The sequence below is a fragment of the Triticum urartu genome, chromosome 1 (genome assembly GCF_003073215.2).
Source record: "Triticum urartu cultivar G1812 chromosome 1, Tu2.1, whole genome shotgun sequence".
In the NCBI taxonomy this organism is placed as follows: domain Eukaryota; kingdom Viridiplantae; phylum Streptophyta; class Magnoliopsida; order Poales; family Poaceae; genus Triticum; species Triticum urartu.
Genome location: NC_053022.1, coordinates 524,156,933 through 524,177,105, shown reverse-complemented (window position 1 = coordinate 524,177,105; position 20,173 = coordinate 524,156,933). Strand labels below are relative to the sequence as shown.

The 20,173-nt window shown below is 49.3% G+C and overlaps 2 protein-coding genes across 2 annotated transcripts; both read left to right on the top strand.

Moving 5' to 3' along the window:
- The first annotated feature begins 3,431 nt into the window (after positions 1–3,431).
- On the top strand, positions 3,432–6,853 carry LOC125525232 (chaperone protein ClpB1). The gene is made up of 4 exons (XM_048690238.1): positions 3,432–5,533; positions 5,651–5,930; positions 6,022–6,219; positions 6,316–6,853. Exons 1-4 carry the CDS (start codon positions 3,570–3,572, stop codon positions 6,628–6,630), a joined length of 2,757 nt encoding a protein of 918 aa, XP_048546195.1. The 5' UTR covers positions 3,432–3,569; the 3' UTR covers positions 6,631–6,853.
- A 4,965-nt stretch (positions 6,854–11,818) lies between these two features.
- On the top strand, positions 11,819–16,785 carry LOC125525220 (periodic tryptophan protein 2). The gene is made up of 8 exons (XM_048690233.1): positions 11,819–13,060; positions 13,605–13,856; positions 13,949–14,041; positions 14,220–14,591; positions 15,372–15,716; positions 15,807–16,034; positions 16,128–16,319; positions 16,432–16,785. Exons 1-7 carry the CDS (start codon positions 11,876–11,878, stop codon positions 16,296–16,298), a joined length of 2,646 nt encoding a protein of 881 aa, XP_048546190.1. The 5' UTR covers positions 11,819–11,875; the 3' UTR covers positions 16,299–16,319; positions 16,432–16,785.
- The last annotated feature ends 3,388 nt before the right edge of the window (positions 16,786–20,173 follow it).

Genomic DNA, 20,173 nt, shown 5'->3' with positions numbered 1-20,173 from the left:
TAAATATCGATATAAAAGCATGATGCAAAATGGACGTATCAACCACCACCGACCACCATACCGCCATGAAGGGGGCCTCCGGGGACACCGCTGACCTCGCAAAACTCGCCACCGACCCGGCACCGTCGCTACTGGTGGTTCCCGCATGGCGGTGGCAAGGCTGCGCAAGCGACTGCTACTATGGCCGCTCCTTATAGTCCTGGAAGCCCTCCCATGCCGCTAGCGTCACTGCCCATCTCTACCTCATCCTTCTCCTCCCCCATATTTGGATCGAACGGGGTGAATGGCCACAGAAGGCGCGTGCTGCACCTCGCCTCCTTCTTCAACTTCCGTGAGGACATCGTCTGTTGCTTGAGCTTGGCCAAGCAAAGGCAACAAAAGATGGAGCTCGTGCCAGGCAGAGGTCCGGCAAGGCGCGCACCAGCCGAAGTGCTTGTCGAGAGGAGCGTGATGTCACCACGCTTTAGTTTTGAGAGTTAAAAAATCAATTTAGACGGAGTCAACGATAGGTTCAGTATTGGATGTAGTGCCCTATTTTAAGGCAACTGTTGGAGATGACGCTTTCTCATGCCAAAAAAAATACTTTTTGTGCTTTAAAATTTACTCCAGCCGCCTTTTGGTGCCCTAAAATAGGGCAACTGTTGGAGATGCTCTAAGGGGTTATTTGGATAACAAGTATTTCGAAAAACTGATTTCCTTATCCTCAATTACGAGCATAAGAGCATCTTCAATAGTTGTCCTATTTTAGGCATCGTTTTGGGATCGAATTAAAATTTAAGGTACCCAAACATAGTGCATGACCAACACAACAAAAGATACATAGTCTCTCAACCCTCCTTTCTACTCGTGCTTTCTTTCTCCTCGTCATTGGCTTCATGCTCACCATTGGCCTCTTTTACTTCATTGACATGCTCTATGCCATTCATGTCATCACCCATCCTCCCCATGGCATGCATGGCACCATCCATACCTCCAAAGTCACTTACCATGGCATTCATCGTACCTCCAAAGCCGCCTCACATGAAACCCAAGCCACCTCGCATCATGCTCATCAAACACCCCATGTATCCTCCCATGCCGCTCATGCAACAACCCATGCCATGCGACCCATGTATAATAGCCCAGAGTAATGCTAATTATTATATTTGCCTATTATTATTATCATCATCATCATTGTTGTTGTTGTTGTTTATGCAGCATCCGCATTGCATCGACAACACGTTGCCTTTGTACTGGATTATTCGGGTGATCTCCTCCGGCGACAAGGAGGACCAGGCGCCGCCACGGCAGTAGTTGCTCTCTCAATAGCCGCGCCTCCTCTCAGAGGCCGCAGTGACAGATGAGGAGTTTGTCCATCAGATCGAGCTGCTAACGGAACGGTCTGTCCATGAGCAAGGTCTGGCGTCGCCCTCTCCGCCGTGCGCCGTAAAGGAGGAGCCACACTCTATGTGCTTTCGCGTCAAGCAGGAGCCGGCGTCGCCTCTCCATCATGTGAAGTAGGATCCACCCTCGCCTCTCTGTCGTGTACCATGTGCCATGAAGCAGGAGCCGCATTCCCCGCTGCACTTCCGTGTCAAGTACGAGCCGGCATCAACTCTTCGCCACATCAAGCAGGAGTTGGCGTCGCCGCTGTGACGCAACTGGCGCGGCTAGGAGGAGCTGTTGCACACAATCGCGAAGGCACGTGGATGCATCATCCACTACCTCGGTGGTGGCGGCGGCTTCTCCTCTTTGTCGCGGGCCATCGTCTCCACTGAGGACATGGCGATGAGTTAGACGGCGCGGCAGGAGTGGCGCAACGCGGCCCACCACTCCAAGTTCGCCAAGTCAGACGAGTCGTCAGCTTGGGTCCGCAACGACCCCGACCTGGTGGTGGCCTGGGCTCTCGACTAGCCCGTCACTACCGCGGAGACGACCATGCAACGCTTCTACCACCTCGACGAGGAGCTCGCTAAGATTGGCGAGGAGGTTGCTAAGCGACACCTCCGTCAATGCTGGCATGGGCAAGGCAGCGGCTAGGGCACTGCGGACAGGGGCGGCATTGGCTCCGACGACCCTCCGCACGATGCATGAGGAAGCGGACCGACTCCCCAGGTAGCGGCTGGGCAAGGCTGCCTTGGCGGCCACGCGCCCTACCACTGCCGGAGGGACGATGACACGAATGACAATAGAGGTGCCGCCGGGCAGAGCGACCAAGCATACGAGGTCGTTGTCCACTACAAGTTAGCCTCCTAGTTTTTTTATAGTTTCCAGATAAATGTCAAAATATCATTCATTTTATGTAAATTATATCTGAACTATGCTAAAAGCCGTTGTTTGATATAATTCATCTAGTCTATTCTACTTTGATTTGAAATGTATGCATGACGCTTTGGATGGTCGGCTTGATATGGTATGCGACAAATGAATATTTGAAACAAGAAATGAATTCAAATTTTTGGATAACGGATCCTTCTAATCCAATCTATCTAATGTCTTTTTCAGGAGTCAGAGCAAATGCATCTCAAGTACAAAGGATTAACGTCGGACCCTCGGGGACAATGATTGATTTACCTATTCAAACCACATCACGGTCCAAGAACTAGTTCCCACCGATCCGTGAACGAATACAATATTCGATTTGTGAATGACTTTGGAGATGTCGTAAGTCCTATTGTATTTCAAGTTAAAGTTTAGCCACATGCTTGACTAGCAAAATATTAATGCATGTCACAAAAAAAATATTGTTAAATCTAACAATATATTGCTAGTCAAGCATGTGGGCTGGGTGACATGTCACAAAAAATATATTGTTACCTCACATGCATAACAATAATAATAATAATATGTATGTGACATATAAATTCATTTTGCTAGTCAAAATTATGATTTAAATATGACCTAAAATACAAACGAGGCTACTGTAAACCACGAGGAAGGTACTACCACTTATGCAAACAGCCACCAGTGAAGCACGGCTACACAGCGTGCGGGTGCCCTGGGCATTGACACTTGGACCGAGCGACCCCGAGCATTTTGACACCTGGCGTTGGCAACGCGGACGTGTCATTGCCGCAGGTACATCCCCAGGAGTCAGGAGAAAACCTCGTGACCGGATCGATCCCGCCGTGAACTTGTTGGATGGAACGGGAAAAAAAATCCAGAAATGGTGCGTGGGACCCGGGCGAGGACTCACCTAGCCCCACAGGTCAGACACTACGGCCTAGATACGAACCCACAGAAAGCCGACACCGAACAACCGCATCCACTGCGGGCACAAGCGTCGCGCATCGGAGGCCCTCCCCCTGCCAATCCAACGGCCAGGAGAGCGCGCGGCCCCACAGCGTCAGATGAACACTCCCGTGCCATCTCGCCGCTTCCGTTTCCGGCCGCTTCCACTACCTTCTAGACTCCCGGCGAACTCTCCGCTCCCTCCTTCTTATGCCCACCGCCCTCCGGCCCCCAGCACCATCAGAACTCAGAACCAAAGCAATCCCACAAACACTCGCCGATCCCAATCAATCTTCCAACCCAAAGTCTCTGCCCGTTCGATCCATTGTAGAGTGCGAGCGCAAGCAGCAGCAGCGGCCATGAACCCGGACAACTTCACGCACAAGACCAACGAGGCGCTGGTGGCGGCGCACGAGGCGGCGTCGGAGGCCGGCCACGCGCAGATCACGCCGTTGCACCTGGCGGCGGCGCTGGCGGCGGACAAGTCGGGCATCCTGCGGCAGGCCGTCGCGGGGGCGTCCGGCGGGAATGCGTCCGCGGGGGACTCGTTCGAGCGCGTGCTCGCCGGCGCGCTCAGGAAGCTGCCGTCGCAGTCGCCGCCGCCGGACTCCGTGCCGGCCTCCACGGCGCTCATCAAGGCCATCCGCCGCGCGCAGTCGGCGCAGAAGAAGCGCGGGGACTCGCACCTCGCCGTCGACCAGCTGCTCATGGGCCTCCTCGAGGACGCGCAGATCGCCGACTGCCTCAAGGAGGCCGGCGTGTCCGCCTCGCGCGTGCGCGCCGAGCTCGACAAGCTCCGCGGCGGGGACAACTCGCGCAAGGTCGAGTCCGCCTCCGGCGACACCACCTTCCAGGCGCTCAAGACGTACGGCCGCGACCTCGTCGAGGTGGCCGGCAAGCTCGACCCCGTCATCGGCCGCGACGAGGAGATCCGCCGCGTCGTGCGCATCCTCTCGCGCCGCACCAAGAACAACCCCGTCCTCATCGGCGAGCCCGGCGTCGGCAAGACGGCCGTCGTCGAGGGCCTCGCGCAGCGCGTCGTGCGCGGGGACGTGCCCAGCAACCTGCTCGACGTCCGCCTCGTCGCGCTCGACATGGGCGCGCTCGTCGCCGGCGCCAAGTACCGCGGCGAGTTCGAGGAGCGGCTCAAGGCCGTGCTCAAGGAGGTGGAGGAGGCCGACGGCAAGGTCATCCTCTTCATCGACGAGATACACCTCGTCCTCGGCGCCGGGAGGACGGAGGGGTCCATGGACGCGGCCAACCTCTTCAAGCCCATGCTCGCCAGGGGCCAGCTCCGGTGCATCGGCGCCACCACGCTGGAGGAGTACCGCAAGTACGTCGAGAAGGACGCCGCGTTCGAGCGGCGGTTCCAGCAGGTGTACGTGGCCGAGCCGAGCGTCGCCGACACCATCAGCATCCTGCGAGGGCTCAAGGAGAAGTACGAGGGGCACCACGGCGTGCGCATCCAGGACCGCGCCATCGTCGTCGCGGCGCAGCTCTCGGCGAGGTACATCATGGGCCGCCACCTGCCGGACAAGGCCATCGACCTGGTGGACGAGGCGTGCGCCAACGTGAGGGTGCAGCTGGACAGCCAGCCGGAGGAGATCGACAATCTGGAGCGGAAGCGGATTCAGCTGGAGGTGGAGCTGCACGCGCTGGAGAAGGAGAAGGACAAGGCCAGCAAGGCCCGGCTGGTGGAGGTGAGGAAGGAGCTGGACGACCTGAGGGACAAGCTGCAGCCGCTGACCATGAAGTACAGGAAGGAGAAGGAGCGGATCGACGAGATCCGGAAGCTGAAGCAGCGGCGGGAGGAGCTGCAGTTCACGCTGCAGGAGGCCGAGCGGCGCATGGACCTGGCACGCGTCGCCGACCTCAAGTACGGCGCCCTCCAGGAGATCGACGCCGCCATTGCGAAGCTGGAGGGCGAGACCGGCGAGAACCTGATGCTCACCGAGACCGTCGGCCCCGAGCAGATCGCGGAGGTGGTGAGCCGGTGGACCGGCATCCCGGTGACCCGGCTCGGGCAGAACGACAAGGAGCGCCTGGTCGGCATGGCGGACAGGCTGCACACGAGGGTGGTCGGGCAGACGGAGGCCGTGAACGCCGTCGCCGAGGCGGTGCTGAGGTCCAGGGCGGGGCTTGGGCGGCCGCAGCAGCCCACCGGGTCGTTCCTCTTCCTGGGCCCGACCGGCGTGGGCAAGACAGAGCTCGCCAAGGCCCTCGCCGAGCAGCTGTTCGACGACGAGAACCTGCTCGTCCGCATCGACATGTCCGAGTACATGGAGCAGCACTCCGTCGCTCGCCTCATCGGCGCGCCACCAGGGTAAGCACACTGAGCAGCCACTGATGATTTCTACTAAAATTTGTCCATTGCTGCATTCTTTTAGCTGTAAACAGAGACTGAATTTGGGTGCTGGTTAAATTGTTCTTCTGAATGCAGCTATGTCGGACACGAGGAGGGCGGGCAGCTGACGGAGCAGGTGAGGAGGAGGCCGTACAGCGTGATCCTGTTCGACGAGGTGGAGAAGGCGCACGTGGCGGTGTTCAACACGCTCCTCCAGGTGCTGGACGACGGCCGGCTGACCGACGGGCAAGGCCGGACGGTGGACTTCCGGAACACCGTGATCATCATGACCTCCAACCTCGGCGCCGAGCACCTCCTCGCCGGGATGGTGGGCAAGAACTCCATGAAGGTCGCCCGCGACCTCGTCATGCAGGAGGTATGTATGTATGGATCAGTTCAATCTCCATCACAGAAACTCTGATCTGCAATGTGATGCTGAATTCCGTGTGGCTTATGTGTGTGTGCAGGTGAGGAGGCACTTCAGGCCGGAGCTGCTGAACCGGCTGGACGAGATCGTGATCTTCGACCCGCTGTCCCACGAGCAGCTGAGGAAGGTCGCTCGCCTGCAGATGAAGGACGTGGCCGTCCGGCTCGCCGAGCGCGGCGTCGCACTGGCCGTCACCGACGCCGCGCTGGACGTCATCCTGTCGCTGGCCTACGATCCAGTACGTGACCGCATCCTTACGAAGTTTCTGAATTTCTTCACCTTCTTTGGACTCGGACGCTGACTCTGATTCTGTTCGCCCGGCTTGTTGTTGCAGGTGTATGGCGCTCGGCCGATCAGGAGGTGGATCGAGAAGAGGGTGGTGACGCAGCTGTCCAAGATGCTGATCCAGGAGGAGATCGACGAGAACTGCACTGTGTACATCGACGCCGCCGACAAGGACGAGCTGGCCTACCGGGTGGACCGCAGCGGCGGGCTGGTGAACGCCGAGACGGGGCAGAGGTCCGACATCCTCATCCAGGTGCCCAACGGCGCCCTCGGCGGCGGCGGCGGCGGCGAGGCGGCCAAGGCCGTGAAGAAGATGAGGGTCATGGAGGACGGGGACGAGGACGGCATGGACGAGGATGCTTGAACTCTGAAGCTGAAGTGAAGCTTTGCTGAAGTGCCTGTCGGATAAAGTGTGTAGATGAGTTGCGGTGAGGCAGGCGCTTCGTGGTGCTCTGTGAGTGAAGATGGTTGTTCTGTGACGCGTGTGTCGTGTGGCCGGAAGCTGTTGCGGCTTCGGGAATAATCTTCTTCTGTGTTTTTGTGAGTCTGTTGAAAGCGAAGAGAAAAGAGTCTTGTGAATTGCCTTCCGAATTGGTCGTTTCTTGCCCAAAAAAATCGTACCTAAGCAATTTTCTCTCTCTGTTACATCATCATCGCAACAAATGCATCGACCGATAAAACCAACTAACGAACTTATACACAATAGCTAAATGCGAGTCACTGAAATTCGAATTTGGGTCAGTTGAATTCAAGAATGAAAAAGAAAGCATCGGAGACGAAAAAGAAGTCGTCAAGGCCGCCGGCGTAGGGGAAGAACACCCCTACTATCTATCTTACGGTGGGGTGAGGATTCTCTCGACCGCCGGCGTAGGGGAAGAACACCCCTACTATAAGAACACCCTTACTATCTATCTTATGGTGGGGTGGCGATTTACCAGAGAAACACCCCACTATGACACTATCTAACTTAGGCTGCCCGTAATGGGAATATCATAGGTAGTATCATACATGTCAACTAAGCAATTTTGATGAGGTGACGTAGAATTAAATAAAGAAAGAGAGGCTTGAGTATCATATCATAATACCGCATGCATGAAAATAAATATAGTCCTCTATAATACCAACATATGATAATATGCATTAGGGATGTAGTATCATAGACTAGTATCATATGCATGATACTAGTATATGATACTCCCCATTACAACCAGCCTTAGGGCGGTGACGGCTCATCTTATGGTGGGGTGGCGATTTACCAGAGAAGCACCCCGCTATGGCACTATCTAACTATCTAACTTAGACTGCCCGTAATGGGAGTATTATAGGTAGTATCATGCATGTCAACTAAGCAATTTTGATAAGGTGACATAGAATTAAATGAAGAAAGAGAGGCTTGAGTATCATATCATGATAACACATGCATGACAATAAATATAGTCCTTTATGATACCAACATATGATAATATGCATTAGGGATGTAGTATCATAGACTACTAGTCTATGATACTCCCCATTACAACCAGCCTTAGGGCGGTGACGGCTCATCTTATGGTGGGGTGGCGATTTACCAGAGAAGCACCCCGCTATGGCACTATCTAACTTAGGTTGTCCGTAATGGAAGTATCATAGGTAGTATCATGCATGTCAACTAAGCAATTTTGATAAGGTGACATAGAATTAAATGAAGAAAGAGAGGCTTGAGTATCATATCATGATACCACATGCATGACAATAAATATAGTCCTCTATGATACCAACATATGATAATATGCATTAGGGATGTAGTATCATAGACTACTAGTCTATGATACTTTTCATTACAACCAGCCTTAGGGCGGTGACGGCTCATCTTATGATGGGGTGGCGATTTACCAGAGAAGCACCCCACTATGGCACTATCTAACTTAGGGCGGTGACGGCTCAAGGGAGGACGGTGTGTCGAGGCGGTCATGGAAGCGTCGCGAGCGGCAGAAGCAGGCGGTTAGGCAGGCGACGACGCGGTGGGTCGAGGAAGAAGAGAAGGGCGATGGAAGGTTGAAGAAAGGGTTTTCAGCCAGTGATTTTGCATCGGGCGGCTCAAAAAAGCGACCGGCACAATTTCTTTTTCCACGCAATTGACATATAGCCAAGTCCCGAAATATATACTCAATTCCATCTGTATGAGTTCGTTATTCATTCAACACCCAATTCCATCTGTCAAGGAATAGTCACTAACCATTTTAGCCAACAATTAACAGACATGTCAAGAATTCTCAAAGGGAACTTGATGCGAGCTATATATGAGTTTGTTATTCATTCAACATCCAATTCCATCTGTTGAGCAATAGTCACTAGTCATTTTAACCAACAATTAACAGACATGTTAAGAAACTTCGGAAATTCCCAAAGGGAACTTGGCGCGAGTGCACCCTATATGTACCAAATACGAGTAATTTAGTAACAGTAAAAAAGTCAAATTTTCAAAAAAAATCAAATATAATCAAGTACTGTATTAGTATAAAAAGCTTCATCGACTGTTTCACAATGACCTAAGGGCAAAAGATGGATAAATTAGTGATGACAAAAGTAACTTGAATAGTACTACTAGTAGACATGCCCGTGTGTTGCACTGGACGAAAAAAGGCAGAACCTGTTTCATGTGCCATTATGCACCATTTTATATCCAATTGTAATAACGTCAATGAAAATGTTAAACATTAAAATAAAATTAGATACTTTTTTAAGAATAGTTAACATTTTATGAAATTTGGACATTTCTTTGAAAAATATCACTTTTTGAGCAAATGTTTTCCTTGCAAAGAATCTTTTTTAGGGGTAATAATGTTTTGTTTTTTGAGGGGTAATAGCATTTTTCTGTACAACATATTTCTGAAAATATATTTTTTTTGAAAAAAAATGCACAACCTGCTTCATGTGTCATTATGCACCATTTTTTATATCCAATTTTAATATACGTCAAAGATAAGGTTAAACGTTAAAATTTTCTTTTTCAATAGAAGTTAACGTTTGCAAAAAAATTGAAAAACTTTTTAAAGAAGAGTTATTTTTTTATGAATTTTGAACATTTCTATGAAAAAGAATATTTTTTGAACAGATGTTTTTCTTGAACATTTTATAAACTTTTTGGGCTTGACCCAGACGATTTGGATTACACAAACATGCACGCTCTCAGAAAAGAGACAGTCATTGCAATACAAATTGCACGCATTGTCTCTGTTCTTATTCCCTATTTCACTGTCCCTAGCCGCCGGCCGCCGATCCCCCACTCCTCTCGTCTCTCCCCTCGAGCCCTCTCCATCCACCCCCTCCTCCGCCCCTGCGTTGTCTCACAGACACATAACACATAGAGGAGCGAGCGCTCGTTGTCCCGGTCCCTCCAACCTCGCAGCCCTCGACCACCACTCCCATCGGAGAGTGCTGCCACGACGGTGACGAACCCTTCTCCGCCACCTCCTCGTTCCTCCCCGTGCCCCTGTCCTCTCTCTCATGTCTCCTCCGCATCGACGCGCCGGGCAAGCGCAAGGCTACCGTCCATGGCAGCCGTTGCCTCGGGTGCCCCGGCCAGAAATAGTACTCCTTCCGTCCCAAAATATATGTCGTGAGTGGTAAATTTACAAAAAAAAAATCTTGGATGTTTTTGGAACACAACACAACTGGCAGTACAGATAATCATCAATCGTCGTCGTCGCATCGCCCACTCCACTCGCATCCACCATTCCACTGCACCCCTCGAATTTCTTCGCCGCCCCAGCGTCGACGCGATGCCGCATGCCCCCGCACAGCGAGCGCTACTGCCGGCACATATGATCGTTGAGCGCCGCTTCCGCCTATGCATTCGCTTGCCGCTCCCGCCGACGCATCCGCCCTCTTCCTCGTCGTTCCCTTCAAAAGACACCCCCCTCCAAAAAAAATCCTCCTAAACAGTGCACAGACGGATAAATGGAGTAATTTCGCCTTAATATGTGGTGCTTCCTTTCTCGCCTTAATCTGTGGTGGTTCCAAATCCTCATAAGAGTAATTGATGTCCAACATTCTTCGTCTCATTTTCATTGCTGCTTCTCTGGCCACAGCGTTGTGCGTCTCCTTAATGAGTAATCAACCCATGTTCATAATTAAATAGGAGTGCAATGTTTTCTTTTCTTTGTTGAGAAAATCAAGCTATTACACATTTGATCGTGTTCATGTATGGTATCAAATCCAGATGTTTTACTGCAGTAGAAGTTGCCACTCAATATCTTGATGTAGGCTCAAAGATTACACATCCAAATTAATTTCATAAATTCGGGCATCAAAGGGAGAAAGAATGCATAAGGGGCCTATTTATTTCCATCCAATCTCTATAGATCATGGATCAAATACTCACAACAAAGAAGAAAGAAGGATATAAAAACCAAGGTGGAAAAAATACTACATGTCTCACCACTGCATTGCCAGTTCTTCATTGTTACAAATACTCCTGATTGTGACCCAACTTCCAACTTTCAGTCATTCTTTCTGGAACTGTTATGTAATTCGAGTACTATGATGATGTTTATCTTCTTAAGAACAAAGGAACAAGTGTGGGAGGATGATATCTCTGCTACTTGTTGTACTTCAATATTCTAGGCTGTTGTTTAAGTTCTTGGAGTAAATTCAGTGTTTAAACATTATATTCTTGGCCATAGCAATAAATATGTGAGTGTAATCCAAGAGATTGTTCTTCATTCTTCTTGCACGCAAAAGATTGTTATTGTTGCTGTTAAAGATGCGGCTCTCTCGGTGCTGCAGCTTCTTCCAATCGATCTGCCACTCTATTCTGTTCCCTACGAAACAGTTGCCCTTTTATTATTAGAGCAAGATTAGCTTTGTTTTCTTCGCCCGAAATATCATGGACGTATTCTTTGCCTAGTTTTTTTATACAAGTACAATACTTGATTTCACAAAAGATACGTTCTTTTACAATTATTATATTATTTTTTGCTATAGGGCTGGGAGCATCAGTCGTATACTCGAAACTTCCCTATCTAGCTACAAACTTCTCCACCTAAGCAATCTTTTAGAGCAAAAACTCCTTGATGCCCATGCGAAAGATAATATGCATGTGCGGTGAGCAATCTTCAAATCATCCAAAGAAATGAAAAAAGGTACTTACTGTGCATGCTGTAAAAAAGAAGACATTTTGAATATAACTGTTCAATTTTGAATTAGTTCTGAAATAAATGAAGATATTTTCAATGAAATGCAAAATGCATGAGAACTTCGAAATGTGGGAGTAAGCTAATTGAGGGGTCCGTTCTGACCTGCTCGTAATGGAAGCTGAATCATTCTTTTCTTTTAATTAAATTCAAACCATACTCTCCCTCACTACCTGAAAAGAAAAAAAACTCGGTCTGACAGGTCATGTTCAGACTCATCCTTTTTTTTCGAGAAATCATGTTCAGTTTCATCTTGGCCCGCTCCACAGTTGGGCCAGAGACTGTCCATCTCCAAGTGTCCGGCCGAACCATTCGGCCCACCAAAACTTCGAATCCAGGGCAAAACCCTGTCGTCGTCAACTACACCCTCCTCGTCCCCTTCCTCCCCACCCCAAAACCCTAGCCCCCAAGCCAGCCCGGCCGCCCGCCCCCGCCATGAACTACCGCTTCCAGAACCTCCTGGGCGCGCCGTACCGCGGCGGCGACGCCGTCTTCGCGGGGGACTCCTCCGTGCTCCTCTCGGCGGTGGGGAACCGCGTCGCGACCACCGACCTCGCCGCCTCCTCCTCCCTCACCCTCCCCTTCGAGTCCTCCGCCAACATCGCCCGCCTCGCCACCTCCCCCTCGGGCGACTTCCTCCTCGCCTGCGACGAGAAGGGCCGCGCGCTCTACGCCAACCTCCGCCGCCGCGCCGTCCTACACCGCGTCTCCTTCAAGGCCGCCCCCTCCGCAATCCGCTTCAGCCCCGACGGCCAGCTCATCGCCGTCGCCGTCGGGAAGCTCGTCCAGATCTGGCGCTCGCCCTCCTTCCGCAAGGAGTTCTTCCCCTTCCACCTCCTCCGCACCTTCCCCGGCTTCGCCGCCGGGGTCACCTCCTTCGACTGGTCCCCTGACTCCGCCTCCCTCCTCGTCGCCTGCAAGGACCTCACCGCCCGCATCTTGCCCGTCAAGCGGGGCACCGGGAACAAGCCCTTTCTCTTCCTCGGCCACCGCGCGGCTGTCATTGGCGCCTTCTTCGCCACCGATAAGAAGACGGGCAGAGTCCACGGGGTCTACACGGTTTCAAAGGACGGAGCTATCTTTACTTGGAATTTGGTGGAGGGCAATGATGCTGCATCTCCACCTTCACCCGGGACACCGGAGCAGGAATCAGAGCAGAATGGTGAGCCGGAAATTGATGCTGGGAGCAGGAAGAGGAAGAGCTTGGGAGAACTGGAAGAGCCCAGCACCACTCCACTTCATTTGGCAAAGTGGGAGTTGCAGAAGAAGAACTTCTTCATGCAGGCGCCGGCTAAGTTGACAGCCTGTGATTACCACCGGGATCTTGACATGGTGGTGGTTGGGTTCTCTAATGGGGTATTTGGGCTGTACCAGATGCCGGATTTTGTGTGCCACTGCCAGCTGTCAATATCAAGGGAGAAGATCACTACTGCTATTTTCAACAGCTTGGGGAATTGGCTAGTTTTTGGGTGCGCCAAGCTTGGGCAACTGCTGGTGTGGGAGTGGCGGTCAGAGACCTACATTTTGAAGCAGCAGGGTCACTACTTTGATGTGAACTGCATTGCATACTCACCAGATTCTCAGTTAATTGCTACTGGAGCTGATGATAACAAAGTCAAGGTGTGTTTGAAGTAGTAATGTCATTTGCATTCTTTGTTATGTCCTCTTTCTGTTTGGGCCTGGGGGGTGGGGAGTGGGGAGGCTTCTTGCTTGCTGTGGTATTCAAAAGCCTTTTAACTATGTTACAACTTAGAAGTAGTGCTTATACAGTAGGTTGAGATACTTTGATGGAGGGTATTTTTAGATAAAACTTCAGTCGCTATTATGTCCCCTTTCTGCTTGGGGTCTCTGGGAAAACTTCCTTGTTTGATATTTGGTTGAAAGCCTTTTTAATTATAATACGAGTTATGGGCTCATAAAGTAGGTCGAGATACTTGATGAAGTGCTATTGAGAGGAAGTAATTGATTTTCTTAACCTCTTTGAAGAACTACTTACGTCAATCTTATTCATTTGAATTGAAAAATGGCACCTATTCATCTATGTATTGAAAATCAGAAATGATAACTATCACAAGTTTTTCTAGGTTTGAAACCATATTGTTTTAATTGTTAAGTATCATTCTCCTGCACTGCAAGTTTGACACACGTGACTGGCTCTCTGTAGGTCTGGACGGCTGCCACTGGGTTCTGTTTCATAACATTTTCCGAGCATACAAATGCTGTTACTGCAGTTCATTTTATGGCCAATAACCATTCTCTTCTCAGTGCCTCCCTTGATGGGACTATTCGAGCGTGGGATCTGTTCCGTTATCGTAACTTCAAGACATTTACGACCCCTTCACCTAGACAATTCGTTTCTTTAACGGCAGATCAGAGTGGGGAAGTAATTTGTGCTGGAACACTTGATTCATTTGAGGTGGGTGTATGCAGTCAACATTTTTCTGGCAATCCTTTTGTGGACTATGCTCTACTTCTAGTCCCTCGATAACCACAACGTGTTACATGCAGATTTATGTTTGGTCAATGAAGACTGGTCGTTTGTTGGATGTACTCAGTGGCCACCAAGGACCAGTTCATGGTCTAATGTTTTCACCAATCAGTGTAAGTCCATGCTTTGATGTTTTTTGGTTCTCATTCCTTGTTGTTAGAACTTACACTTTGTTTTTGGAACAAATGGACTTTGTTAGTTCGCACAAGGAAATTGTGCTGAAACTGCTCTATTATTGGTTCTATGTATTTTTTAAATTCACAGAAAGAGTAACTAGCTTATGTTTGGTAGGCTATTTTGGCTTCATCATCGTGGGACAAGACCGTTCGTCTTTGGGATGTATTTGAGAGCAAGGGTGCTGTGGAAACGTTTCAACACTCACATGATGTTCTTACCTTGGCTTATCGTCCTGACGGAAGGCAGATTGCATGCAGCACACTAGATGGCCTAATCAATTTCTGGGATCCTTTTGATGGCTTATTGATGTATACAATTGAAGGTCGCAGGGATATTTCTGGTGGGCGCCTCATGACAGATAGAAGATCTGCAGCTAATACAAGTATAGGAAAGTACTTCACGACGCTGTGCTATTCTGCCGATGGAAGCTATATTTTAGCAGGAGGAAACAGCAAATATATCTGCATGTACGATATTGGAGAACAGGTCAGGAAATCTTTCTTGTGATAAAATAACTTTGTAGAATACACACATTTCGAGCATGATTGCTTTGATGCCAAAAATTGGCATGCCAACATTTGGCAAATGCCAAATATTGGCTAGTGCTTGGTTGGCTACCATTTTACTTGCCAACCTCACAAGAAGTTGCCAATTTTTGGCAACTTTTGATATTGCCAATTGTTGCCTTGCCAAGTATTGGCAATGCCAAGTGTTGGCATCAAACCAATTATCCTCGATTCCTCATTTCTTTTATTTTTACTATCTTAGAGGCGCCTCCCATCTTATATATGCTCATTCTTTACAATCTTGTTATCAAGCCATATTGTCATGTACTCGTGTCAATTACTGTAGTTTGGTAAAAACTTTGTCTATTATTAGTTGGTAACCCAATGTTTGCTTGACTTGGTCACCAAAAATATTTTCCTGGTAACCTCACGAACCTAAAAAGATACTAATAGCTAAGATGCATGTGGTTAGGTGTCCATTGACATTATCTTCAGTGATTGACATGATTGTAACTTTGTAAGAAGCCTTTTGTCCACATTAATGACTGAAGTTACTCATTGTCTTCTATATTTGCCAATGCCACATCTGAATGTTGCCCCTCGTGTTGTGGTAACAGCTAAGATGCATGTGGTTAGGTGTCCATTGACATTATCTTCAGTGATTGACATGATTGTAACTTTGTAAGAATGCCTTTTGTTGTTCACATTAATGATTGAAGTTATTCATTGTCTTCTGTATTTGCCAATGTCATCTGTGCAGGTGCTGTTGCGTAGATTCCAGATCACTCGCAATCTTTCATTGGATGGAGTTCTTGATTTTCTGAACTCAAAAAATATGACTGATGCTGGTCCACTAGATCTAATCGACGACGAAGATAGTGATGTTGAGGATGGAATTGATCAACAAACAAGAGGTAGCCTGGGGCATGGTTTACCTGGATCCATGGCAAATCGTGGAAGGCCCATAGCTCGGACAAAATGTGTGAAATTTGCTCCAACAGGAAGATCTTTTGCTGCAGCGACCACTGATGGTGTTCTGTTGTACTCGGTTGATGAATCATTTATTTTTGATCCAACAGATCTTGACATTGATGTTACTCCTGAGGTATTTACTTCATGTCTTTTTTGAGAATTGATTGTCCCAAGATGGTGCTGATCAATCCATAACAAATTCCTGTGCTTCGTGTTTGTACAGAAAGTGGAGGAAGCTCTTGCAGAAAACCAACAACAGAGAGCCCTTGTACTGAGCCTCCGGTTAAACGAAGACTCCTTGATTAAGAAATGCATCTTTGCTGTGGATCCATCCAATGTACGAGCAATCTGCTCATCAGTACCCTTCAAGTATCTTCAGAGATTGATTGATGCATTCGCTGACCTCCTGGAAAGCTGTCCCCATCTGGAGTTCATCCTGCTCTGGGCTCAGGTACCATTCTCCTCTTCCTTTTTTTTTTCTACCAAAGCTGCTGATTTTGGTGAAACACTGGATATCTTATCCTGATATATATTTTCGTTACAGGAGCTTTGCAAGGTTGATGGAAGCTACATCCAGCAGAACTCCAGGACCTTGCTTCCTGCTCTCAAGTCATTGCAGAAGTCTATAACAAAGTTGCACCAGGATCTGGCGGACACTTGTTCCTCCAACGAGTACATGCTCAAATATCTGAGCTCTGCTGGGACAAAGAGTTAGGCCATGGTCGGCACATATTCCGTGAGTACTTCACTCATCTTTATGTTTGCAATTGTCACAAACTTATTTTATGAGAGGTTTCTCAAGTCTGGCAAAATCAAAACTGACACAGATCATCCTCGTGTTCCTGCAGTGGTTGTTGTAGCACCAACATGATCACTGAGCACATGAGCAGCCGAGCCATTTTTTCGGCCAACCAGCATGCGGCCTGCCGAATGTGCACTCTTGCGTTATTTACATGGGCAGTGGCTGTATGCTGGTTAAGCAATTTGTTTGATGCTCAGGGCTGAAAGTTGAGCTGAGGACGTTGGCATTTTTGTCCGGGGAGGAAGGATTGTCTCTTGGACCACGAAGTGGGTAGCTAGTCTCTTCGGGTTGTGTGTTTGTACCCGTCCGTGTGGCCAAATTTTGTTAGGAACAATGTCTTTCAAACGCGTTTTACAAACGAGCGCAGAGATATTATATGGTAAACTCGTGATGTTGTGGATGCCTGCCTGTGATTTAATTCTGAAAATTTATTCCCTAAATTGACCAGTCGGCCAGCTTGACGAGGACCGATCGATGTGCCACGTCAACACTAGAGAGTCGTGGATACATAAACACACAAATCAGTGTCTTCTTTTGACAACACAAACAGATAAATCTTAGTTTTAAGACGGAGTCAGTACATCACTGTTAACAGCTGTTAATTTGAAGAAGCCTCCGATGCTGTTTGGCCTCATCCTCCTTCGCCATAGCCAGCTAGGAGGACCATGACCAATGGAGTGTATCCACCACGGCACGTTTGACAATAATTGTCTTTTTTTGCGTGGCTAATGAAAATAATTGGTAAGGGGGGCGAGAATTTGAAGCAACTACTTGTATCAAAGAATCCAGGCAAACGCACGATGATGATGATTATTATGACACGGACAAACGATGGTGCGAATACACTCCCTTAGCCAGCGAATAAGTGTACTTCTACATTGATGGATGATTGGTGGCTCCCCTCCCCGACCCACCCGAATTCTCTTTTCATTTCATAACAAGGGCCAAAACGCCAGGATGCATGGGAAAAAAAGGAAACCAAGGAGAGATCATATCGAGAGATGGGCGCGAGCTAACATGGGGCGAGTTCCTAAGCCATCCAGCATCCTAAAGATAAGATATACTCTCTTTGTAAAGAAATATAAGAGCGTTTAAATCACTAAGAGCATCTTCAGTAGAAGATGTAAAACAGGAGATGTAAAAAAAATACATCTTCAAAAAGTGTTTTTTAATCTCAAATAAAGATATAAAATGGTGATGTAAGAGTGCAAGTCCAACCGATGATCCAAATGAAGATGTAAAGTAGTTGTGCCGCTGGCGACCATCAAGCATGGCGGAGTGCCTCGGGTTTGCTCTACAGGCGACGGTTTGCAGTGGCATTTGGCTCTACAAATAACTGGGAGCGAGACGCGTCCTTTGGGGCAAACGAGAGGAGTTGCGGTGGGTGAAACTCGACAGGAGCGAGCTGGACGTGGCGGCCGGAGCATGGCGGGGCTGCGGGCGGCGGGGCAGGATGCGGGAGGGGCTGCGGGTAGCGACCGTGGAGCAATCGAGCGGCAGCGGTGCGGGGATGTGGCCGGTGATGTGGACAGGGCGGCGACGGCGGCGGCGGAATCGAGCGACGGTGGAAAAACGCCCGATTTGCGGCGTGCGGTGGCGGCGGCGGTCGAAACCGGCGGCGGGGGTGCCGGAGGGGGCGGATCTGGCACGGGGCGACGACGGCGGGGTGCGGCGGGCTTGCGGGCAGGCGGTGGCGGTGCGGCGGGGTGGTGTGAGGAAGAAACATGGTTGGGGGAAGGAAATGTAACGGCAGTTGGCGGTTGGCGTGTGGCTGGCGTTTTTACATCTCCAGTGAGTGGAGATGTATATTTGCACTGTGAGGTGTTTTAGTTTACATCTCCGGAAGACTGAGATGTATTTTTTCTTTATTTTTTTGCATCTACATCAAGATGCTCTAAAGTAATTATGAAAATAACTCCTTTGCTATTTATACATTTTCTCCTCTACTATAATAAAAGTGAAAGAACATGCGGTGCCCCCATGTTTGGTTTTGGTAATTGATGACAATCTCTATGGACTAATGGTTGTCTTGAGTTATATTTGAAGGTTTTGTCCATAGGCTTATCTTGGAGTACATGTGTTGGTTTCAAGGAGAGTTTGTGTCGACCAAGGTGCTATTCAAGGAATTACCTAAAGATTGGTCTTGTGAGAGGTTGACCAAGACTAAGTTAAAGAGTGAATCAAGTTGATCAACCCACAAAGCATAGAAGATGTACCGAGAGGGATCAAGTGATCCCATGGTATGGTAAGCATTGTCAATTACGCTTTGTGTACTAACCCATGGTCTTCGTGAGGGTTCTTTATGGGGTTAGGTTGCGGTGTGCAAGTTCAAGTGGAGCATCACGAAGAGATCAAATGCTTGAAGCTTGCCGTCCTTTGTGGTGACAATGGACTTGTGAAGATGTGCGGAAGAGTGGCTCACCCATAGTGGAGTATGGGGGAGCAATCAACTAGTCTTCATCGAGTCAACCCAATCAAGAAAGGTGGTCCAACCTGAGAGAGTCAAGATCGTCATCATCTAGCTCAAGTGGACCATGTGCAAGGCAAAGGTTTGCCCTTGATAGGTTTTCTATTTTACCGGTCTCATGATGGTAGTTGGGAGACCGGGTTATAGGATCGATTGCCGTACTATCAAGGGGGGCTCTCGATGAGTAGCTTGATCGTATCGTTCGCTGAGAGCTCAAACCATTGCATCCTTGCATCATCTTTCTTGGTTCTTATTTGGTTCTCTTTGAGAGTCTTAGAGCTTATGGTCATCTTGATGACAAGCTCGAGTTCATCGAAAACGGAGTTCACATGCTTCTTCTATGATGTTTTCGATGTTGGAGGTTTTGCCGGTTCTTCTCGGTTGGAGGTTTCACTCCTCTATTTGTTGGCATACCTCCCCTGCCTCTTCTTACTATAACCAGTCGCTGTTTTGATACTACTCGTCGTCTTGTTTCCAACAAGCTTGAGTTTGCTCAATTCGGAGCTCATATGCAGAAGTTATGGCAGTTCTTGTTTTCTTGAGTGTGGTTTTTGTCAGGGTCCCAGCGGTAGTACCGTGGTACCCAGCGGTAGTACCGCTGAGGAGTCACAAGCGGCAGTACCGCTCCGCGGCGGTAGTACCGGCGGTGACTCCGCAGCAGTTACTACCGTTGGCTTACCAGGTCCCTACCGCGTCGATTCGAGGGGTCTTTTTCTGTGTCGGATTGTGCGGTACCTCGCTGCGGCAGTAGTGCGGCAGTACCGCTCCTTAGCGGCAGTACCGCCCTTCCTCCGTGGTAGTACCGCCCGATTCCCTCTTTCCCTTTACCCTTCGTTCTGCGCGGCAGTACCGCCGAAGGGTGCGGTAGTACCGCTTAACCCAGCGGTAGTACCGCTGTCTCCTGCAGGTACTACCGCCCCAAGGTTCATGTTTTGTTGCTCCTTTTCCCTGTTTCTTCCACCTGAGCGGTAGTACCGCTCGTGGAGCGGTAGTACCGCTCGTGTGCGGGCTGAGCACATAACGGTTGGATTTTCCCCCTCCTATAAAAGGGGGTCTTCTTCCCCAATGAACCTTATCCTTTGAGCTCGTGTTCCCCCATTGTTGACCTTCTTCGAGCTTGCTAAACTCTCAATCCCTCCATGGATTCTTGCTAGTTTTTGAGGGAAAAGAGAGAGGAGATCTAGATCCACATTTCCACCAATCACTTTCTCCTCTATGTGAGGGGAACCCCTTGGATCTAGATCTTGGAGTTCTTGGTGTTCTCTTTCTTGTTCTTCCTCTCATTTTCCTCCCTAGCATTAGTTGCTCTGGTGGGATTTGA